General features: G+C 46.5%; 1 protein-coding gene across 1 annotated transcript in view; it reads left to right on the top strand.

Moving 5' to 3' along the window:
- arfgef3 (ARFGEF family member 3) overlaps positions 1 to 24,521 on the top strand; it is a 61,189-nt gene that overhangs the window by 2,175 nt on the left and 34,493 nt on the right. The window contains exons 2-12 of the mRNA XM_088934352.1: positions 921 to 972; positions 7,807 to 7,888; positions 8,930 to 9,061; positions 11,425 to 11,493; positions 17,192 to 17,314; positions 18,694 to 18,739; positions 18,996 to 19,080; positions 19,607 to 19,711; positions 20,142 to 20,466; positions 21,464 to 21,576; positions 22,182 to 23,101. Of these exons, the coding sequence (XP_088790478.1) occupies positions 921 to 972; positions 7,807 to 7,888; positions 8,930 to 9,061; positions 11,425 to 11,493; positions 17,192 to 17,314; positions 18,694 to 18,739; positions 18,996 to 19,080; positions 19,607 to 19,711; positions 20,142 to 20,466; positions 21,464 to 21,576; positions 22,182 to 23,101 (2,052 nt within the window). The remainder of the gene's footprint in view (positions 1 to 920; positions 973 to 7,806; positions 7,889 to 8,929; positions 9,062 to 11,424; positions 11,494 to 17,191; positions 17,315 to 18,693; positions 18,740 to 18,995; positions 19,081 to 19,606; positions 19,712 to 20,141; positions 20,467 to 21,463; positions 21,577 to 22,181; positions 23,102 to 24,521) is intronic.

The following is a 24,521-nucleotide window of genomic DNA, read 5'->3' as shown; positions in this document are numbered from 1 at the left end:
TTTCTTCCCTCAGCATATTATCATGAGTATAATTTGATTTGTGGGGGATGTTCATTTATGAGCTCGAAAATGCTCTCTGACATTTAAAAGAACTCACAACAAAATCCTTTTTAGTGTGGTGCTGTACATTGCTCCTTGAGTACCTTTGTGGACACGGAGTCTAGAAAACCTTGCAGTGGAAATTTCCAAGAAAGATTCTGAGTGTCTTCCTCCGTTAATCACCATAAAGACCAGCTCTCTTGCTGTGTCGCTTGTGTTTACGGCTCTGGTGGTTGTCAACACAAGTGCAAAAAGTCTTTGCTGTGAAGGTTTTGCTGCCAGGAATCCACTGGGTCCACTCTGATTCCTGCACATTGGTTTCCATCTGAAGGGATGCTGAATCAGTACAGGACCCCGTTCAGAGTGCAGGCCTGGTTTTGCTGTCATGTGATTGCTGTTATACATGTGGGCTGGGATGAGCAAGCTGCAAACACGATTCTCCAGGAGTAACGCTAATTTATTACACAAGGACATGTGGGAGACTTTAACAAGCTACCTAGCCCTGCTGTTGAAGATGATGCCCTGGATTCCTTTGTGAAACGTCTAGATCAGGTTCTTAAAGGAATGAGGTACTAGCAATCAAATAAGTTAAATGGACAGAAATGCCTGTTCTCATTTGTTTCTTTTCTTATATCTTCTGTCCAGTGGTTTGCTGGGTGCCAGTGAGATATGCATCAGTCCTCCCCTCAGTTTGCCCCCAGTGTGAAGAGAAGCTGGTTGTTTTCATCAGTGGAAGAGTGTACATTGTGCTCAGCCCAGCAGGGCTGTGTGTGTGTTGTTAACGATCTGGCTTTTCCAAAATAAAAAGGGTGAGGTGTCAGTATGTTTCCCTAACACGCATCAGTATAATGCATTTCCGTTTTCTTTCTGTAATCCTACAGAAACGCTTGAAGCTCATAATGGATCGGTGAAAGTTCAGCCATCTCAGCTAAGGTAAGACAACGGAGGCCTTGACAGTGTTGAAGGACAGTGCACAGCGCTGTTATGTGTCTGCCGGTGTAGTTTTGCTGTAGTGAGCTCTAAGCACGGCCTGCTTGTAATGTGTGATGTTTTCAGGGAGCTCTTGTGCTGGAAAGTGGTGATAATAGTATCACAGTCAAATATTCTAATGAACAAGCTTGAAATAAGCTGCAAATGAGCTGATATGTTTAAAGATGTTTAATTTGCTTCTGTAGCAGTATTTAGAAAGACAGACTCGCTAAGTATTTTTTCTAGATAAGAGTTTGTGCACTGTGTGTTCAGGTTTGCTACTCATAGTGGAATTTAAGGAGAAATTGACATAAAAACACATCCAGTGTTTCATACTTGTTTGCATTTAGCATGGCCTCCCTACCTGAGGCTGGACAGGCTGCTAACCCCTCTCCCCCCTTCACTGCTGAGACGAGTGAGCTGGGGAGATGGTGCAAGGCCATCGATGGGGAGTTGGGGGGGTTTGGGGTGCGAGAGAGAGGCGTGCAGGGAAGACCTGGGTGCGAGACTTATATATGCAGGCGAGTGGAAGTGTGCGAGAATAGGATCTAACCTTCTGCTCCCAAACTCCTGCTATAAAAGCCATTTATCTCCTGGTATGGCTTCACAGATCAGTTGAGATTTCTCCGTCGGACGTCTGTGCGTAACCAAGTGAACCCGTTATTGAAGAAGCTGTTGCTGCTCGTGGGTGGAACCTTCCTGCAAGCTCTGCTCATGAACAGCGGTGGCAGTTCTGTTGCCCCGCAGCTGCTGGTCCTGTGGGTGGCAGCTGAAGAAGGGTGGCAGCGAGAGGGTCCAGTGTGGGCTGATCAGTTGAACACACCACAGCGCAGCAGTCCGTTCCCTGCCAGGCCGATGCACACCCTCCTTGTGCTTTCCATGCCTCATTAGTGTCTCTTAATTAAGCTAGTCAGGTGACCTGACTGCAAGGTTGGAGAGCACTCATCAATTTTCAGCTCTGTGAGGCTGTGACAGAGGCCGGTCCGCGATTGACAGCCTCCAGGCCACTAGCTAGCATGACTGAGGGAAGCTTTCGAACTGATGAAGCTACAAGCAAGAGGAACCTGTGAAAGACTTTAGCAAAACGAAATGCGTTGTTTCATTAATGCTGTGGCAGGGCATTGGCACGTCCATATTTTGTATTGTTGCTTTTGACTAGCAACAGTCAAACCTGGGAATTGTTTTTGTTTTTTGTGTAAGGACTTCAGGCAATTGTGTTTAAGCAGACAGCTCCCAGCGTAACTCAATGGATCTGCCTGCAACTGAGATTAAATCTATTGCTTGAGGTGCTGCTTGCATTAATTACTTTAATTAACACAATTTAATGATTTGGCTCGGCACTAGAGGTGTTGCACTTTAATCCACAGCTTTGCATGCAATTCTGTTTTCTCTATCTATTCTTGCTATCAGTTAGTTAATATATCTGCTCCTAGGAACAGAAACACTACAGGGCAATAGAAGACCTGGCAATATCGCCATGGCTAGCAGCACAAAGGTTATTGACACCAGGTGACTTTCACTGTGCGGGTACAGTAATTGCCGGTGTTGTGAAATGTGTGCTTAAAATGTCTTATGTGATCATTCCTTGATTGTATATATGAATAAGAGAAAACAAAATATACTGCCTACACAGCAGAGAGATACACCAAGTGAACAGGGGCTTCGACAATAAAAGGAGTGCTTGTTCTATCTACATTTCCCATCACATAGACGTAGCCTTTTTAAGCCACATCATGAGTGTGGGGGGCTGAGATTCACTTGCCCATTTTCAGGAGAATAGATGAACATCAGACGGTCCTTCGTAACACAGCCAGAGATAGTCTGATGAAGACTTTCATCCTTTCGGAACAGTGGTTGCTGCTGACCGCGTGCTGGATACTCCCCTTTTCAGTGTCCACTGGAAACTGCAGCAGCCAGATTCAGGGCAATCTGAAAGTCTGATCAGTTGCAATATCCAGGAGCTTCAGCAGACTTATTACACCCAAGGGCACAAGCACCAGATGGGTTCTAAGTCAACAGTGCCTGGACTGGCCTGCTGAATAGGTAGTGCTGTTCTGTTGCTGTCTCCTGTGAGGAGCTGTTTCATAAAAGTGCCACATGCTTCCTTGCATGGGAAGCTATAGTATCATGCTGGGTTATGAAGGGCAAAGTGATTCTAAAAACTACCTACATGAATATTTGCGATACAAAATTGAGTAATGGCATGCATTGGTATGTTGATATGAAACTCTCTGAAATGCTGGAAGACAAGAAGAAACAATGAGATGTCCATTGACATTAAGCACCGTTTTCAAACATCGCTCTTCAGAAGAGGATTGTGCTTCCCGCAGATCCCACCCACACAGACGCCCACTCTGCCAGAGATGGGTGAACAAGGGCATGATGGGATTTTGCAAAGCATCCTGCTGAGCAAGTCCCGTTCTCAAGATAAATATTCAAGCTGAGGTGCATAATCCTGCTTTTCAGCTGCTCTATTTTAATACACAAAAGCAGTTGTGGGTGGCATATGGGATATCAGTTTTTTTACTCCAGCACCCTTCCCTTTTATCTATTAAGACTTTTTGCTTTCTAACTTTTATTTGTAATCATTGGGTGTTGCAGAAGCGGGTAATGGATTCTCCCATAGCACAACAACCAAAATGGAGAATTTAGGAAACCTTTTCTGCTTTGGCAGCCAAGAGCAGAAACGCGAAGACATTAACTCCCACTGCTTCCAAATGCAGAATGACTGATAAGAGGAAAAAGGAAATTGCTCTGGTGATCCCCTGTCACTGCCTTCGCTGTAACACGCACGACCCTGGGCCTCCCGTCAACAGTAGCCTTTATTTTTCCTCTTTGACATCTGTGCCATTTGTTCTTTAAAAGCTGCGAGTCTCCATGGCAGTGGAAAAGCGATTCCATTCTCGCCTGCCATAGTCACGCACGGCACGCGCCGCTGGGTGCACGCTCCAGTTCATTCGCCATATTTCAGTGACACTTAAAACACCAGAGTCGGCGTTTCTCACCCTGGTGAGCTACCTGACTCAGAGCCCCGCTGAGCCATGGTCTGTGAGGCAGAAATCTGCGTGATGTGAAAAGCAGAAAGGGTGTCTTAAATTTTCCTTCTGAGTGGCACATGGGTCAGATGAGGAAAAACACTTCTGGACACACCACTGCAGTCGAGACACACTGGTACAGTGTTTTTACCTTAGTGTCGGCATCAAAGTGAATTCACTTAGCCTTTTTTTTGTAAACTATGTATATGTAGATATGTATGTTCTTACGTATTTTATCACGGTATCCACGTTCCTCATTTTTGTCATGAAGTGCACAGTGAAGAGGGTCCCCTGGAGACGCCTGTTCTCCGAGTTGGTTTTTGCTGTTATTCATGGAGGTACGTGGGAGGCCACAGAGGCAGATTCCCCCCAGAACTGCCAGAAATGAGTCCTGCGGAGGCAGCTGAGTCACTCTCCTGAGCTGCTGACGAATCTTCTGATCTGTGAATCTTCTCTCACGAGTGGCCCGGTCTCCTGCTGCCTCACAGGGACATCGGGTTGGTTGGGCCCGGTGGCAGGGGGTCCCCGGCCTCTCGTTCGGGGGGGGGGGGGGGCGCTGAGAGCTTGTGTGTGTGTGTGCGAGGGGGCAAATGTCATGTCAGACTGCAGCTCCGCAGAGAGATGATAGTGCTGCCTTCACCACCTGCGGCCCACAGGACGCCACAGGACACCATCTTGTTCAGAGGAAGCACTTTCTATTCAGTTTACATGTTCTGGAATAGAAAGATATCAGAATATTTAATAAAAACGTTTGTTCTTTAGTGTGAGAGTACAGAAATCTCTACCACTAATGGCTGTTTACGGAACCTGTAAACGCTGTTTAATTGCAGCTTTTAGCTTCCTAGAGCTTGTTACCCAGTGGAGATGTGGCCTCTCATACTAGGCTGTGGGGGTGTGGAACAAGCTGCCCAGGACACTGCTGGATGAGCTCCTGGAATCAATTAAATACTAACTACCAAACAGGCTAGATGGGCCAAATTAACTCCTCTCGTTCACAACCTTTCTTTTGTCCTTATTGACTTTCTGCTCAGACAGAGCAACAGTGAGCAGCCACATGATCGTTTTACTGATCGATTCATCTGAGCTGTGGTGTCATCCTTACTTACGCCAAGAGAGGAGTTACCTGCCAGACCTCTCCGTCTCTTTGCCGAATCCTGGCTAAATCCTGACAGGCTGTTTGATGTGCTTACCGCAGCTGCCAGAGGTTGAAAAGTTCGGGCATTTTTAGGTCATATTGGGGAATTCTCCCCACTTTCCCTTGGGATCAAAGGTCAAGCTTCACCCCTTTTTTAATGTTTTTTTTTTTAAAATCTCGTCACTTCCAAAGCACACTTTTTAAGATCACTTTATCGGCCATATACAATTTCTTGCATTAGGAATTCGTCTTTTCGTAAACCCCAACTTGCTCTCCATGAGACACACAGACAGGGAGAGAAGCTTGGGGTCAGAGCGCAGGATCAGCCATTGTACAGCGCCCCTGGAGTAGTTGGTGTTAAGGGCCTTGCTCAGGGGCCCAACGGAGTAGGATTCCTCTGCTGGCTGTGGGATACAAACCAGAACCTTACAGCCACAGGCAGAGATCCTTAGCCGCAGAGCCACCCTACTGCCCACAAAATTATTTTACCCAATAATTTTCACTTTCCTCTCATCTCTTTATCTGACTGCATCATTGCAGCTCACCGACCATGAGGTGCCCGCGAATGTTGTACTTTATTAGTATTTTATCCTGAAGTGCAAAGCAGTAGTGTTCCGTCGGAGGTGGCTTGCTGTGCCTGATGTGAAGGAGGCTCACAGTCTAAGACCCAGTTCATTGTCAGGAAGAGAGTTCCCGAGCTGGCAGTCATGTGGCCACCCCAGCTGGATTCTTCTGGCATTAAGGAAATCATTTCCCATGACCGATCCAAGCTTAATTTCTCCTCCTCTCTCTGATACTCTCTTTGCCTGATGATATGAGATAGCCTGTCTAGTCCATTAGTGTCAGCTTAAAGCGGTTTGTGTAATTGAGTGTTGTTTTGATGTGTGCACGGTCTTACAGCTGGTATTTAATTATGTACAAGGACTAGACCTCGACAAAGAGTGGTTGCAATGCATATTGGCCCTAATTAGGCATTTTTGCATCCTTCATTCATGACTGAATTAATGTCAGGTTTGCAAGGGTGTTTAATAAGGCACTTTTGGGGGATCAAAACCATCACATCTGAATGCAGAAGGAATTATCAGGATGCTCTATTTTATCAATTAAGGGCTTGAGGTTGAAGTCTCAATTTCCTTAGCCTTTCCTGTCGCCAGTTAAGGTTTCCCCCAGGCAGCCTCGCTCCTGATCTCCTCTGGGCAGCTTCGTTCTGAACGGGAGAGGCATCAGCAATGAGAGGCAGTGAGTGGCAGCTGTGCAGGAAGGGAGAGGCAGTAGGGCTGGAGAGTCAGGTAGGGCAATGAATTGGGGACCCTTCTCCACTCCTGGGGGTCTGCTAAGGTGTCCCAGGTCTCTCTGTCTCATCAGCAGGATAACGCTGAGCTGAGGTGTGAAACCTGTCTCATAGAATATCACTAAGCCTTAACGAGCCCAATTTAATGCTTCTCCAAGGAGGAAGAGTTTTTATAACTCTTGGGAAGTTGGGAAGCCCTGGTCTGTAACCTTCATGGTTACAGCTTTGCTTTTGGACTTTCTTAACCCTTGTTAACACAGAACAAATGTGTCCAATTTTCCCTTTTCTGTTTTTTTGACTTCCATGCTGCATTCATCCCACCACTGCACCCCACACACAAGGGAGGATGGCAGAGAATTCAGTAGTGCCCTCTACTATGCCTTTCTCACCACCTCCTCTGTCTCTGGCTGGCCAGTGACAGAGGGAGGTCCCATTTTATTCACAAAGTAATTTTTTTCCTCCGCTTTCTGAAGGAATTTAAGAAAGCTTTAAACATGCCTGTCTAGAAGTAACCGGTTTTAATAAGGAAGAGTCAACTCTCTTGTAAGATAAGATGTGTATTTACAGTTAGAAAACGCGGGTTAATTTCTGCTCCTTTCCTGGTGGGAAAGAAAGTCAGAGCAAGTGTGTTTTTCTGATCCGAGGAAAGCAGTTCCTTTCCCAGGGAGCACAGCCAGTGTTTGTGGCTGAACCACATAAGAAGTGAGACAGTAGCTCACGATTAACGACTAGACTGAGCACGTCAACCATCTTGCCTCCACGGTTTGGGTAGGTGGGTGGGTTTGTGCTCTGATTCATGTTTGCCTTGCAGAGACCCTGGGTGTTGTGCACAGGGAACCCTCTGGGTTCGGCGCAGTGCACAGGGAACGGCACAGTGTGAGAGCCATTCCTCCCTCAAAGACCTGATTTAATGCAGTTTCCAGTGATATTGCTCACTCCCAAACTTAAGAAATAAGTATCTTTTATAGCTGGTGAGCCAGCTGACCCATCAATCATTTCCTTTAATAATAAAGAATTAATTGCATCGTTTTCCATTGTCTCAATTGAATTAATGAATGCAGAGTGCAGTGTTCATTTTAGAAAAATGTTCAATAGATGGTTGAAACGTGTAGTTTCTCTGCTACTGGGAGGTTGGAGAGGACTGGGGTGGGCTTATTATCATTATTTGATTGTTGCTTCCTGGTGATGACTTTTGTTTTTCATATAAGATCAAGTTTTTGTGCTCGTGGCAGGAAGCTGCAGTCCACATCGCCTGGCCTGAGCTCTTTGGGGCACCGGGGATGAGAGGGAGCTGTTCCCAGGTCTCTAAGGTCTCTCTTTCTGTTCTGGTCCCTTAGAGAGCGATGCCTGCTCCCTCTCAGGCTGGCCCTGGAGTCGAGGAATGTCAGGCTGGCCCAGAGCGCCCTCGCAGGAATGCAGGTGCCCATTTCAAGTGGTTTTATCTCAGGGGAAACCGCGCCATGTCAGGCTGCACTGGGAGTCCGATCGTGTTGACACCCATCAGCCACCCTTGTAATGGTGCAGAGAAAAATGAAGGTTCCTCGTGCCTCCGAGTGATTAGTGTAGTGTTGTAGGAGTGCGGAGACACTGTCACTTCCAGAAACAAAAAAAACTAGAAGCTTTTTTTCTCATTCCTTTCTCTGGTAATGTGGATCACTATCATTTTCAAACTAAAAACACTATAGATTGTTACAGTAAGTTGTGCCTGGCTCTTTTCTCTCTGTGCCTTGGCTCTGCTTGAGACATCGGTACTTTGTGTGAAGAAAAGGAGACACGGTGTTATGAAATGTGGCCTCTACAGTGTAGATAGGTTGTATTAAAGCAGGAGAAACTGATCTTGTAACATAACGTGGCCATGAAGATAAAGCTTTATACACATAGCAATATATTTCAGTCTTTAGGTCCTTGCCTCAACTTTGTATATTCTGTATATATGCAGAAAAAAAATGGTCTTGCATAATGCCATTTATCATTTTCTTGGTCATTTATCTAAGCGAATACAGAGAAAAGATCTTGCACATAATAAAGCATCTTTACAGTTGTGCTAATTAAGATTCCATTTGTCTCAGTGTGTTTATGTAATGACTGTAATTAAGTGAAAGCCAGCAATGACAACACTCACGCCTGTTGCTCTGTTCCTTAATTCTGATGGAAAAGTAACATTAATTCTCCACATAAAGATTTCTTTTTTGTTTTTATCAATTTTACAAATGGAAATCTCAAGCGTGATGTCAGTACCCAGGTATTTCCTCCTTGTCTGTAGCCATTAAACAATGACAAGAGAGAGGTTTAAAGTCTGTTTTAAATGTAGTGGCCTTGGCTGCCCTCACCAGGACAGCTGCACTGAGGTAGGATGGGTGGACAGACGGACGGGAAAGGTATCTTGATGTGTGTTGGGAACGTGATGTGGCAGCTCTTTGAGGAAGCCCAGTGACGTGCTGTTGTCCTGGCTTTGCGCAGAAGATTCTGAGTGAGGAGAGGTTTGTCTCCATGGAGACGGAGGCCGCGGAGAAGCAGCTGTTGGCTCAGATGCTGGACGCTGTGAGAGTGACGCCCTTCCTCCATGAGGACCTGCAGGTGGAAGTCATGAAGGTAAGGGCTGCCCAGCATTTAACAGGGAAAACCGCTGGACGTTACGCAGTCAGGATCGACGGGCTCATACTAGGATGGGAGATAGCTAGGAAATGAGGTGAATCCTGAAAGGGATGTCAGCACACCCGTAGGTGGCAGTCTTCAGCGTCTATGCTATGTAGATGTATACAGGTCTGTGCATGCACACATGGGTGCTCTGCTCTGAGAATATATGTATAACAGGAGCTTTGAAACTCCAGTATTGAATCACTGGAAATACAGCACTGTATGCTCATACTTCCACATCATATACTGTAGGAATGGGACATTTCCAGCTGAATAGTAATATCCTCTTGAATTCCTCACTCAGTGATGTATTTATTAATATCTGTGCTGCCATAATGTCACAAACTTTAAGAAAACTACTCTCCGTTCAGTTTGCACCTTGCTAAGTCCCTTCCCTTGCTAGAATAGTTTAACTCCTTAGAAGTGTACTGCATGAGAGAATCCATTGATTTACAGTGGAGGAAGTTGGGTTTTTTTTCAGGAGTTTCTTGCAGTTTCTGAAACATTTTAACGTTGTGGTGTCATGGAAACATAGACAATTAGTGACGACTCGCTGACGGGCCTTAAGTGATAATTGACTTGGTGCCACCGGCACACGGTTTGAAACACTGCCAATGTAGGTGCCATCAGTCCTCATTTCCCTCGCTGTGCATGCTTTGTAAAACGGATTGTCATGCTGGCAGAGTGCACTGGGTACTTCCCGTCTTTTCTACTTACCTTGGACTTTACCACACAAAGTTAGTTTCCAAAAAATTACTGCTGATTACAGACTTTCAAAGCTGTTTGTTCCATTGTAAAATTAGTTTTAACAGCTTTCTGTGTTAAGCTGCACAGTATGTAAATCCAGTACAACAGAACTAATTTGTGTGTATCAAATGAAATCTGTTCATCTTTTCAGAACTTACACTGGCCTACTGTCTCTTGCTCGGTCTCCTTCTTTCAAATGTTGGAGAGTATTGTTTAGAAAATGGGCAGCAGACTTCATTCTGGAGCATCCACACTCCTGGCTGATGTCCATTCCCTTTAATTAATAAAACTAGTTAACAGTTTGTCCCTAATATTATAAAATGTTAAGCAGTTACATTGTTGCAGCCTGGCATTCAGTGTTGCGTTATCCTGTTCTGCCAGGACTCTTCAATGCATTGCTGCCCTTAGTGAATAATGGAAGAGCTCTGGACTGTCTCCAAGCCCTGTGACAGCCAGACTCCAGCCTGCTCAATCGTTGAGTTATAGATGGTTCAGCCAGTGGCACAGTTGTTGTGAGCACTGGGCACCATGCCATTGCCCTGAGACTTCATGCCAGCCAGTCATGTCCGCCCAGTAGGGTGGCACCCTTTCTGCTCAAGTAATGCTTACATCAAGTGTCATTGTGACACATGTACAGGACACACATTTCTGTACATTTCTCTAACTACGATGACAGATGGGCAAGCTTTGAAGCCTCTTTTTTTGCTATAACTTGTTTTGCACGTGCCTTTTGCACGCTGGCTAAGCTTTGATATTATTGGAGCCTTGGTTGTCTGAAACGCGTACCAGACTCTGTTGAACCCTTTTTTTTCTGCCCTCTTAAAAGGTATGTCCTACGAAATTCATCTGTTGCTTAACAGATATTTTGCAAAGCTCCTTGTGACTGGAAAGTCATTTCCAGAAGCTGTAAAATGAAATTTTTAACTAGCTTTTCCAACCCTTCCCTGGAGCGAGTCTGCCACAAGAGCAAACCAGTTTTTGCAGTATATGGCTACAAACCACCTTCCAAAAGTGCTAATAAGCCAGAAAGTGAAGAATTTACTGGACAAAATGGGGTAGTTTTTTTAGCCTCTGCATGTAGTATACTGAGACCTAAAGTAGCACTTGCACTGACAGTGATAGAAACTGGAGTTTCAGAGAACATGGTGCACAGCAGACCACTCCTCTGATTTTGTTTCTATATTAATAGTAATACTATCAGTGTTGACAGGAGCCTTGAAGTTTATCCTTGCGCTGACTGTAAATTAGCGTGTTGACGAAGCTGTGAAAACTCTCATCAGCATTGCTTGTGACATGTACTTGTTAAAATCAGGCTGTACCGCTCTTGTTTTTTTTTCCAGCAGCACAGCCTGTTCTGTTCATGAGGCATTCTGTACAACCCTGAGCCTGAAAACAGTAGCACAGAAGAAGCTTTTGAAATTTTCTGTAGGCATAGCAAGCAAGATGCTGAATTAAGATTAGGAAGCAGTCTTTAGGGTTTTTTTTACCTGTTACTTCCCAAACCCACACAGGCAGGGCTCACAACATCATCTGCTTATCATCTGACCTCCTGGCTGTCATTATTCCTACAGGTCCTGCTGTGCATAACGTATTCCTCCACCTTTGAGATCAATGGGGACTCCATACTGAGAATCGCAGAGGTGAGTCTGTCATGAGATGGCGTTGAAGGGACAGTTGTGTGGAATCTGAATGCTTCTTGCCTGACGCACAGAGTGGTGTGGAATGTCTTTAGCAAGAACCCTTCTAATATCACACGTCCTTGGATATCCAGCTTCCAGATGTTCAGTAGAACTGGGGTGGGTGAGTGGAGAAAACTTAAAAAGTACTCCCAGCAGATTGCAGTGCTTGTTTCAGCCGAAAGCTAGTTGTCGTTAATGGGGAGAACTTCAAATAAGACCCTTCGCACTCTCCAGGTTAAAAGAAATTGTGCTGGAGTTTGTGTCGCTCTGAAATATCATATTGCTTTTGATTTTCTTAATGTCTTTACTTATTGTGAACCCAATTTTTCTCCCAGCTGCTTCTTTGCTGTTTGTTCGATTTTTCTCCGGTCAGTTTGTGAAACGAGGGATGAGTTGCAGCTGCCAGAGCTGAGAGTAGACCCACCAGCTGTATTCTCCTCTGTACCTTTCCTGATTGACAGGTGCTGGTGTCATGACTGCTTCCTGTTCCTTGTGCCATTTCCATCTGTTCTTTTTAAATGAGTAATATTGATATTATTGTTTTCCTTGGTGTTTTGATTGAGACAACAGACACATTGACAGGCTCAGGAGCAGGTGCGTCTTTAGTAATGAACTTAAAATTCCTCAAAATATTGAGGGCTGCAGTCAAGATCGTCCATTCACCTGGGAGGAAAGGAAACGGACATGACAGTGTCCTTCGAGGAGCAGCCCGGATTATTATAAAGAACACGAGCAAAGATTCCAGCCTTTCAAGTGCACTGTCAGAGAGCTCTTTCATTAACCTGGGCTGAGTCCTCGGGGAGGGTAAATCCTGAGACGATCAAGGCATGTTTATGTTAATTGTTGTGGTTAAAAACTGCCTGAGCTTCTTCCCTAATGGAAGAGCTTGGAGGAATGAAACTGAGGCAGGGGGAAAGTTATGGGATGGCTCTGTTGTATGCAGTGATCGTGGACAGGATTTGGGAATTAGGATAGTGCAGATTCCTTGTGCTTCTTGCTCTAGATTATTGCTCATGGGGAAAATGCCAGGCTGAGAAAGAGTGTGAATTCCTTCCTCCACTGAAGAACGCGTTCTGTATAAATCATATTTTTATTGATGCTCAGGGCAGCCATGGTTTGAGTCAAAAAATAACAATTTCTGCCTTTATATAAATGCCTGTGTCTTTATAGACAGATATAAAATTGTCCCTTCAGGAATGGTAGTGTAAGGACTGTGATTGGCAGCCATTTTAACGCTGGTGAAACAGGCTTGATCAAAGGCATATTGGTGGCATGTATCCCATAAAGGCAAGTGAATACAGGTCAGGTGCAAAGTCTATGGTAATGCACAGGCTAAAGGGAGTCTCACCAAAGGGCCTTATTTTAAGAGCTTAGTCAGACTTGGGATAAAAATATTATCGTCAATTTATTTGCCCTAGGTCATGTTTTTGAGAACTTGTATTGTGGGACACAGGCTTCGAATGGACCTTGCTCTTGAGTGGTCACTTGCTCAGTGCGGCCCAGCTCAGAGAAGCCTTCCTCTGCTGCCCCCCAGTGGTGGCATTCACCACTGCAGTGCTGAAGAAGGGCATACTTGCATCCGTCATGACAATTCTGAACTGAACATCGAAGCATAGTATTTTTCACAGACAAAACAAAATAGAAAAACAACATATTACGTAATTATACTTATTTTTCTGCAGTAAGGCAGTAGGACCTTTAAGGTACAATGCATTTTTTTTTAAATCTCAACTCTTTTGCTGTTGTTCACGAGTCTGTATTAATTCCCCGTGAGGTGAAAAGTTCCTGGGAGCTGGTCGTCATTCCCAGCCTGTACTGTGGTAGTTTTTGCAGCACTCTCATTATGAGCTTGCCCCTTTAAATAGCAGTCTGACACTCTGGGGACACAGTTTGAAATTTGCCTTCTCTGTGTAAAAAAAAACAGTTGGGCCTTTTCCTGAAAATGTCAGCTGCCACTGCCACCAGTTTTATGCTGTCTTTGAATTATTCAGCTGATGCCCATTTCAGTCATGAATCCATCTCATTTATAATGAATTTGGTTTAAGATATTTTTTCCGTGTAACATTTAAATGCTCTCATGAAATAATCTTGCACAGTAGAGCACAGAATATTAAGAAGTGAAAAATGCAAAACAATGAATACCTTACTATAAGGCCTGCCCCTGGTCTTCCTCACAGCATAACTTTGGAATGCTTGGGCGGTTTTTCCAAGATTATTTAAGCATTTTAGGGAGCAATATATCACCTAAATCACAGACGTGCAGTTTCACAGACTTTAGCAGAGCAGATTGGAGAGATTATCCCTGTTGTTTTTCTGATAGTGTTTATGTTCTAATCATCTTGGATATATTTCAAATGTATGCGATACTCATACATCTGAACTCTCTAGAAGATTAATATTAGTTATTAACAGTGGAGTAGTAGTAGAGGAGTTTATTGTCATATGTACTGTACATGTACATTGGAATTCTGAATCGCGCCGATCTCTCGGGACATCACCACACAATGTAGACAGTACATTGCAAACATAATAAATGATAACAATAGATGATTAATAATAAGCAGCTGGAGAGAGCGATGAATATGTGGTAGTGAAAAACACGTGGTAGTCCATGCAAAAAGTGTGTGGTGCAAAGGTGCATTGAGTTCTGAGACAACTTAATATCTTCATAATACAATAGAATTCTACTGTATTCTTCAACATCATATGTCATATCTTTAATATCTTCAGAGGTATGTGTTATCATAGGGGAAAATGTTCAGGACAAGCCACCTGAAAAAAACCCAAGTTAAACAATGACCTTCTAAGCTGATTAACACTTAAAGGATTTATGATGATCTATTGTTTGGGACTGAATGAGGCGGAACTGAATGATATAATAATTAGGCTAGGTCCCTTTTCTACTTCATTATTTTCCCAGGATATACAGGAGCTCCCTCTTTGCTTTCAGAGTTATTATTATCCATGAGCAGATTCTCGTTATCCATTACCACATGGACAGGATAACGAGACCTTTTATTATCCTGATGGATTTCATTTCGGCGCTGTTGTGACACCCTGCATGTCTAATAAGACAAAACATCTTCTAAGATGTTGTTTTGCTGCAGCAGCCTGCCAGTATGTTCCTCATAAGTAAGAGGGTGTTGTTTTACATGCCGTTATTCCAGAGGCTTTTAGCACGTCCAGAAACAGATCTTGATTTTTTTCTACACCACAGCAGGACGCTCACTTTAGGCTTCCTCTGATATTGTGCGATTCTCTCATGTAAACTGGCCACGTTCCTTTTAGCTCGATCAAATGGCTACAACCTGCCCTCCCCCCACCCTCCATTTCTCTATATAGTTGCATATATAGATAAGATAAGATCATTTTATTAGCCATATACATTAGGAATTCATCTTTTCACATACCCCAACTTGCTCTCCATGAGACACACAGACAGGGAGAGAGAAGCTTGGAGTCAGAGCGCAGGGTCAGCCATTTATATGGCACCCCTGGAGCAGTTGGGGTTAAGGGCCTTGCTCAGTTGCCCAACGGCGTAGGATTCCTCTGCTGGCCGCAGGATTTGAACTGGCAACCTTCCAGCCGCAGGCGCAGATCCTGAGCCACAGAGCCACCGCTCCGCCCCAGAGATATATGGGGGGGACCCTCGTTTTTTCATGTTACAGGGATATGTCCAAAGCTGGACTAGGCAATCTGAGGTGAGAAATGTGCCTCAGCGGTTTGTTGTCTCTGTTGCTAACGGCCCGTGTGAGGTCGGTGTTTACCCAGCACCTCTGGTACTCCTGAGCACCTGCTCTTGCCCTGCAGCTTCGTGTGGCTGCTCTCTCTCTCCTGGATCCCCACGGATGCAGGAGCTCGGGAAAGTGTCTGCTGCCCAGATCCTGCGTCACTGGTGCTGATGTGTCCAGGTGTTAACCCCTGGACCCTGCTGCTCCACGGTCTAGCAGTGTGTGACTCAGGCTGCGTGGGCTGTGGACAGGGCTGACGTAGGGAGCAGCGTAGAGTCACTCCAGCAGGCTAATCCGCCCTTTCAGATCAGTCCGTATTAATAAAACAAATTCCAAGGTGCTCTGTTCCCGGCGCCACTTCATGTGGTCTCCATGGCACCTGTGGCCGTGACAACAAAAAGGCACATCTGTGTTTGCACACCCCGTTTATACCCACCTAAAGAGAGGAAAAATAGACAGACAATAGAAAAAAAATCCCTATTTAGGCAGGTCCTCACGGATATTCTTTACCACTGCGAATACGTGAATGCATGTACATTAGGATAATTCCAATTACTAAAATGTTATGTTTGGGGAAAGTTTGGGGTTGTATTTGTATAGTACAGTGTTATTCAGCACTGAATATCAGGGTGATATAGAAGTTGAATGCTCTCCTCCTCTGCATCACTTTAAATTCCTAGTGAAAGCTGTAGGCGTCTCGGGTCCGATTGCTAGTTGGGCTGGCTTCCATTACTTAGCCACTAATATTTGTTTGAGTTTGATTGAGCAATATACAGTAAATACAGATCATAAATAAAAATATTGTTAAAAAGTTAAATTTGGCATGCAGTCAATGGGAAGAAAGTCCTTTACTGGCTTATCTGATGAGATTCAAACCCCTTTTAGAAGCGATAAAGATCTTCATAGTACCTTTTGGAGATGGAAAATTTGAGGTTTGTGAGTCTTGAATCAAACTTGAAGCTGAAGGGGACATCATGCTTGAACTGTTAGACAAAATACTATGAAGTGATTTATGAAGGAGGCTTAAGAGGGATATGTTACAAATCAATAGAGTCTTACATGTACTAATGACCCTGCGTGCAGTAAAAATAATATATTTGCAAAAGCACAGATATTGACGGCCTGGTTCTGATTTTAGATGGGCTGTTCTGTTCACACAGAGGCATTGAAGAAGGAATCAGTTGCTTTTTTTCCTGTTTTAAGATCATAAGAAAGGTGAAAAAACTAGAGGAGACCATTCAACCCGTCTACCTCACTTGAAGCTTAGAATTAGTAGAATTTGTTGGCTAGGAGCCGATTATCAAAGAATCTTATACAGCGGTTTCCTGGTCAGCGGCATGTTTATAATTTCTGCCTCTGTGATGTTCTGTATTCATGGCAGCCCTTGGGACGGCTGGCTGAAATGATTTAAGCCCTCAGCTCAGCTCCCGTTTGCGTTGGTGCAGTTTGAGCTGCTGAAATTCCCACTTCCAGCTGTGTTGTGTTTCCTTGCTGTCCCATAACCACTTCCCCACAAGGGGACATCTGAGCAGGGCGATGCCACAGTGACAGGCCTCTTCTTATAGATACAGTATGAGTAGTTTGTACAAATGTGAAAGGTTTTGCATATTTAAGGTTATCTCTTCAAGAAACCAGGGTAATTCATCTAATCTGAGACTCTAACTAAGACCACTAACCGAGACCTGTTAATTGAAGTCTGTTTATTTATTCCTCAGTCAACGTTGAGTGGAGTTGTTTCTGCGGGTATGTAAATGTTGAGACCACACACACTAACACCCTGAGTGTCCTGTCTGGGGGAGAGCGGAATGAATCTCTTTTCCCTGATAAAGAATGAAACTCTCAGGTTCTCCTGTATCTGGTGGGGGGTGTGGGGGGGGGGGGGTCCAGGTGTTCTTGCCCCTGATGGTCTCTCCTGGTGTGTCCCCCAGGTGTGCATCGAGACGTACAAGGCCAGCTGCCACCAGCGCAGCATCAACACGGCCGTGCGCGCCACCCTCAGCCAGATGCTGAGCGACCTGACCCTGCAGCTGCGACAGAGGCAGGACTCCCCGGTGAGCGAGCGAGCGGGCGTCTCGGGTCGGGCCTGCGCCTGAAACAACCCCCGTCCAGAACGGGCAGCAGGCAGACCTCTGGCTCGCGAATCGGCACATGGAACGTATTCCGCTTGGCAGTTTGAGGAGGAAGAAATGATTGGCTTTTTAATAGCTGTTTCTAACATGGCTTCTTAGCTTCCTCCAAGCTGTAAGTTTGCTTCCTGTGCCAGAGAGAGCTGGGAGGTACGGAGTTCTGGCAATGAAAGGGTTGCGTCAAGGTGCAGGGGACCCCGAAACGTGACCTTTTCTGATACTTACCAAAGGTGAAAGGGTCAGAGTGTGGAATCTTCATTACTGCCGTCTGTAGAAGTGAACTCACGCACAGGCGCTCGCTGGTCCTCACGTTGGCTGAGTCAGGCCTTTGAATCACCACTGCTCTCCAATTCCAGATCCATATGTTAAAGGATAGGCTCCAGTCCCCTGCTGGTGGGGGAGCAGTGGTTCACAGGTTCACAGCCGTGAGCAGAAGTGTACGTGTAGGACAGGTCTGCTCACGCCTCAGTGCTCAGCATGGTCATTTCTCTATTGCTGTAATGTTGCCCTGATGGTGAATAAATTGTAACATGTTTTACTTGTGAGCTAGACAGAGTTACTGAATTTTTATTTAATTAAGGGAATCCCGGTATAGGTTAATCTGCTGTGTACTCTTATTGTCAGAGCGCAATGTACTGTACTTTGTTGTCCTGAACGGCTGAAACATTTCTTTTCCCTTATAAACTAATCCAGTCCTAACTGAAACTCGACTGGGTAGTTCTCTGCTTTGTCTGGTTTTTGCAAAGTATCTTTAATTAATCATAAGGAAAATTTTTAGAGAGATGTTTAGTTTTATAATTTGTTGCGATGTGACAACACAGCTGAGTGCTAAAGGACAACCTGGCTATATACCGCTAATATAAGCAAGCTCAAATGGTGATAATCGGATAAAATGTCTGATTTACTTGGAGTATATATAATGTAAGTAGATTAAACAAGAAAACGGCAACCATAAAAGAATTTTGTCACAGCACTGGTCCTGGCAAATGTTTGGTGATGTTTTAAAACCCAGCACTAAATGACTGACTGACATTAAGTATTAAGCATTCCCAGTTTATAAAAGACATGCGATACTGGTGTCAGTTTGTGTGCCGTTCTTGGTCTGTTGCAATCTGGAAGGACCAAGCTTGATATTCATCTTTGCCTGGAGAATAGCTGCTGCCACAGCTACTGGAGTTGATAGCGAATGCTTGCAGGTTTAATTCCACCTTAGAATGACATGGTGTGTGTCAGTAGAGAGCTGTTCACTAGCGTTGGTCAGCGGGAGCAGTTTAACCTTCTCTTCTCTGATTGTGACCCTTCAGGCGTCAGAGGGTGAGGAAGAGCTGATGCCATTCTCTCAGCACAGAGGTATGTCCCGAACACGACATCGTCCTCGTCATATTGCTGCAGTCATGTGTCCGGGCGTGGAAACAGGGAACAGGAGAGATCATGGCCCGTGGGGCAGGGTTGGTGTACAGTATATAGCCTGACACTGTGTCACTTGCATTGCAGGCATCTGCTTTTCTGAAGGAGAAAAGAGAGGAGCTTTCAGGATGTTGTCTTGAGTCATTGTTTTTGTTAGCCTCTTGATTCACTTCTCACGGAAATGCTCTCATGTCTCTAGACATTTCCCCTACGACCGAGTCTCTGTGTGAAGACGTTGTGACCGTCCTCACTGTCTTCTGCGAGAAGCTGCAAGGAATCATTAAGTGAGTACTGTGCACAAGCGTTGCTCCAAAAAAGGCGATAGCTGTGTTCACCAGAGTTTCCTGTTGAGTTTCTGTGCCTATGGAGGGTGTGTTTGTGCTACACAATCCATTTTTTGTGCATTTTGTTTTTACACAGTATCTCAGATTTGTTCAACTACAATAACCCTCCTATAAATGTATCCCAAACTACTTGGAATATTTAATCCTTTGACATTTTCTTTGCACATGTGGGGTAAATGATCTTGTCTGAATTAGTCACTAGCATAGACTGCTCCCCACTACCACAACTACTTCTAATATTAATGTCCTTACACTTATACAGCACCTTTCTGGACACTCCACTCAAAGAGCTTTACGGGTAATGGGGAATCCCACTGCCACCACCAATGTGCAGCCCCACCTGAATGATGCAGCGGCATAGATGGGGATTATTAGGAGGCCTTGATTGGTAAAGGCCAGGGGGAAATTTGGCCAGGACACAGGAGCAACACCCCTAATTAGAAACTATTTCTTCTCATTTCCACAGTGAGAACCAGCAGCTGCAGCTCCTCTACCTGGAGTGCATCCTCTCCATGCTGAGCAGCTGTCCCCTGAGCATGCACGTCCACAGGGGCTTCACTGACCTGGTGTGGTAAGGGCATGCTCAGGCCTGAGCCTTTTATTTCCTCTTTATGGCGACAGAGCCAAACCTTTCAGCAATCTGAAACTTTGTAAGGATTCTGTGAGTATTAGACATTTCATTGTCCGTTGGAAGACAGACAGTTCTGTGGGTACTCTTTAATTATCAGTGACCAAAGGCCCTAATATTTGCCAGTTCAGCAGATAATTTGCGAGAAAACCCAGAGAGCTCTGTGACCAGAGTATGCAAACGCTGCCAGAAATGCTTGTGCTCCTGTGCTTTTCCTTCCCTTTGCTGAAAAAAAGCCACTCAGTCAGCTCTAAGAGAGCCCAGAGCTTTTACTGGCTTGTCTGCTGGGATGGGGGCCACCCCTACTGCAAACGAACATGGCCTTGTAGCGACTCGACTGAAGGCCTGCCTTTCCCCCAAACCCTTTGATTAGGAAGCAGCTCTGCCCAGCGCTGATTGTGATCCTGGGGAACCCCATGAACGACAAGACCATCACGTCGGCCCACGGCGGGGTCACCCAGGAGACGGACCCCCCGTCGGCGGGGGTCTCCGACCAGGGGCGGGGCTCGGGCTGCTCCTCCAGCCCGCCGGCCCTGATTGGCCCCGTGGCGCGGACCATCTACTACATGGCGGCGGAGCTGGTGCGCCTGGTGGGCTGCGTGGAGTCCATGAAGCCAGTGCTGCAGTCGCTGTACCACCGCATCCTGCTGTACCCCCCGCCGCAGCACCGAGTGGAGGCCATCAGGATCATGAAGGAGGTAACGCCGCCGGGACTCCACTGGGCCCTTCTCGACATCGTCTGGTGCAGCAGCAGTTGGGCAATGTATCTTTAATTAATCATAGGGAATCTTTTTAAGAGAAATATTTCGTGTTCTATTTTTTTTTTTGCCTTTATAAAATAATGAACTGTGTAAGGGTAGTCACCTGGGCGGCACTGGGCAATCATTGAACAATCTGCGATTAGACTGCTGGAAAAAAAAAGATTTTCAGATTTCCGAATTCTGAATTACCAGCCTCTTCCCTCTGGCAAACTTTTTAGGTTGCCCAAATGGAGATCAAATCAGTACAAATATTCATTGTTCCCTCATCTATTGAGGCAATCAATACAAATAAATGGGAAGGGTAAACCCAGTCGAGCCAGTAGAAACTGATTACGTGATGTGATGTTTTCAGATGTACAGGCGCACTGTGTGTCTGTGAAGATTTTCCCCTGGGGGACAGTGAAGTTTATCTTGTCTTTTCTGGAGGCTGTCCGCACAGCGTGCAGGATCCAGCTAGAGCCGACCCCACTTGGGCTCTGTGCTGGTCCTGGGGCTGTTGCTTTGAGCCAGTTCGTTGCACCCAGTAAGAATATCAGAGGGCTGCTTTGAAAGCAGAAAATGGATTTCCTGACATTCAGTTAATGGTAGCCGGTTTTCCCAAAGGGGTGGGAAGGTGGAAATTGTGAATAGAGCAGAAGGGATGTTGAGTGTTATGCTGTCCATTCCAGCTCTCAGGACAGGGACGCTTTCAGAAGTGGGACGTAGCAACAGGTGGAAACTTGTCTAGATTTATAACCCCACTTTGTTTGTATCGACTCTCTGACCTCCTAGAAACAGGATGGGAACCTTGAAATAAAAGAAAGCTGGAATTGTCGTCCCGGCCGCAAGGACCTGGAGAAAGGCGATGTGGTTTGAGGGGATTGCTGAAGGCTGTTTTACCAATTTCATGGTTCTTTCTTTTGCTCCCTTGGGTGGTGGTGTCGCCTGCGAGCAGATTCTGGGCAGCTCACAGCGCCTCTTTGACCTAGCAGGACCGCCCGTCTCGGAGTCAGAATCCCGGAAGCGGTCCTTTTCCAAGAGGAAATCGCACCTGGACCTCCTGAAGCTGTGAGTCAGCTGACCCTTGTTGACTGCCTCCAGTGTGTGGACTTGTGGACTTGTAAACGATGGCTGGGGTTTCAGTGCCATTACACGAGCCTGCCTTGCATTTGTGTACAAGACCACAAAAAGCTTGGACAAACCAGTGAGGGTATAAATCTGACTGTGCACTTTTGTTTTTACGTGTCGGCTACATGTTTTCTAATTTTTTTTTTTTAAAGCCTCAAGGCTCACACTCCCAACAGCTTCGATCGTGTGCGAAAAAGTCATTGTCACTTGAATTTAATAGTAGCTTTTGCTTCTTACATTGTCCTGAGTCTTAGTTTACCGGCTTATTTCTTTATCCGATCTTACTTTTTGTCTGCAACTCGAATGATTTGGAGAAACGCAAACGAGCAGAAAGTGCCTGGGTGTCCTTAGCCTTGCAGTCAGTGTCCCAGTGCTTTTGAAATCGCTGACAATAACTCATCGTTCAGAACTGAGCGTTGGGGTAGAGAGCTCGCGCAGTGGGCACTGAGACGACGTGCTGGGGAAGCCCATGGCGCCTTGAGCAGTAGCCCCCCCGAGAGCGCTCTTTGATCCCAGCCGCTGAGTGTCGCCGGTCTGCTCCGCAGGGTGATGGATGGGATGACGGAGGCCTGCGTGAAGGGGGGCATCGAGGCCTGCTTCTCGGCGGTGTCCTGCGTCTGCGCCCTGCTGGGGGCGCTGGAGCAGCTCAGCCAGGGCCGGGGGCTGCGGCCCGAGCAGGCCCGGCTGCTGCTGCAGCGGCTGGACGAGCTGAAGGAGGGGCCGGAGTCCGCGCGCGAGTCCGTGGAGATCAACGAGGCCGACTTCCGCTGGCAGCGGCGGGTGCTGTCCTCCGAGCACACGCCCTGGGAGCCCGGCAGCGAGCGCAGCCCCGACATCAGCATCAGCGTCACCACGGACACCGGCCAGACCACGCTGGAGGGGGACCTGGGGCAGACCACCCCCGAGGAGAGCGCCGACGAGCCCCGGCTGCCATCCCCCACCGGCGCGCCGGAGCGCGGGGAGGCCCGCGGCCGGGGGGCCGAGCTGGAGGGCGGCGAGCAGCCGGACGTCATCCAGCGCAGCCATGCCCTGGCCTACCCCGACATCACCAACTTCCTGTCGGTGGAGTGCCGGACTCGCTCGCACGGCTCCCGCTACAGCGAGAGCAACTTCAGCGTGGACGAGCAGGACCTGTCCAGGACCGAGTTCGACTCCTGCGACCAGTACTCCATGGCGGCCGAGAAGGACTCGGGGCGCTCCGACGTGTCCGACATGGGCTCCGACAACTGCTCCCTGGCGGATGAGGAGCAGACGCCCAAGGACTGCCCGGGCCACCGCTCCCTCCGCACGGCGGCCCTGTCCTTGAAACTGCTCAAGAACCAGGAGGCGGACCAACAGAGCGCCAGGCTCTTCGTGCAGTCACTGGCCGGCCTGCTGCCCCGCCTGCTGGGCCTGCAGACCACCGAGGAGGTGGACCTGTCCCTGCAGAACTTCTCCTCCACCTTCTGCTCCGGCCTGCAGGCGGGTAAGAGGCGTTGACATGGCTTGTCGCCCAGTTTACAGCGCACTGTAGAAGAGCAGGAGCAGACTGCAGTGGAGAAGTACAGTCTCCAAGCTAGCGTTGATGCAGGTGTATACTGCTGTTCAGGTCGTTGCGGCTCCAGAGGGGCGAAGACACAGCTGCCCCAGTTCAGATCAGTCTCACGGGTTACAGTAGGTTGAAGGTTGAATGTCGAAGGTCGATGCTCTAAGCACAGTAAATCAAATCAGATCAAAGTTTATGTATCAAATGCACAACAATGCAGCATGCAGCAGTAGTTGCTGGCAATGAAATGTCTTAGGCTAGGGTAAACAGTAGGGTAAACATCCAAAATTCTTCTGGGTCAAGGACCTGCTCCCCACTGTTGGGAGTAACTTTAGTTTGCATTACATCCACACTGAAAAGAGAAGAAAAGACACACAACGTTTTGGCTGTGGAGCCTTCTTCAGGTGTGAGAGAGAGGAAAGTCAGCAGCTGATAAAGCAGGGGAGAACAAGAGCCGGGAGTGGAGAGGAGGCGGGAGCAGGAGGGAGGCAGAGTGGGCACTCAGGTGGTGTGAAGTTGAGAGAGAGGTGAAGAGAGGTGTGAAGTCAAAAACCTGCAAAAGAATAGAGAGGATTAGAAGGAAACAAGTCTGTCGCCAAGAGAAGGGGGAAGGTGTGATCCTAGTTTCAGGATAATTTTGGTTTTGGATGTCTTTCTGCAATAGGAGTTGAGAAACCCATCTTTGAGAATGCAGACGGAGAGATCAGTGTGATCGTGCCCATTGGAGGTGAAATGAGAAACATGTTCTCTGAAGCGGTCTCCCGAGTCTCCTTCCTGAACCGAGCTAGCCAGGAGCCTGCAGCCCAGCGCTGTCAGCGCGCAGTATGCCTGGCATTGACGCAGGCACACGCTGCTGTTCAGGTAGTCCTGGCTCTAGCTGGGCAAAGACACTGCAGCCCTGGTTCCGATCGGTCCGATTGGTTACAGTAGGTTGAAGGTCGAAGGTCGATGCTCTAAGCAGGGTAAACGTTCAAAATTCTACTGGGTCAAGTGCAGGACCTACTCCCCAGTTGTTGGAAGTAACTTTAGTTTACATTATGATACGATACTACTTTTTTTCTGATTTCTTAGCAATTTGTCTTTCATCCAAGCTGGTGCAAATGTAACAAGAGATGACAGAGTTGGAAACAAAAGCTAGGAACTTGGGATCTTGTTTACATGAAATAGCATCAGTTCAGTTCAGAAGCTTTGATGATCACTCTGTCAGACTTTTGACCAGATTTCATGTGGAATACAGAAATGTGATGATGCGCTAGTCCTGTTTATCATATGTTAACTCTTTTTCCTGTTGGAAGAAGGTGATTGAAGGTGATTTTTTTCATATTCAGTGGTTGTATTGCAACAGGAGCTGTGTGTGTTT

Source organism: Atractosteus spatula, chromosome 15, assembly GCF_055471065.1.
Source record: "Atractosteus spatula isolate fAtrSpa1 chromosome 15, fAtrSpa1.hap1, whole genome shotgun sequence".
NCBI lineage: Eukaryota > Metazoa > Chordata > Actinopteri > Semionotiformes > Lepisosteidae > Atractosteus > Atractosteus spatula.
Note: the sequence above shows the minus strand (reverse complement) of the source record. Positions and strands in the feature narration are given on the sequence as shown.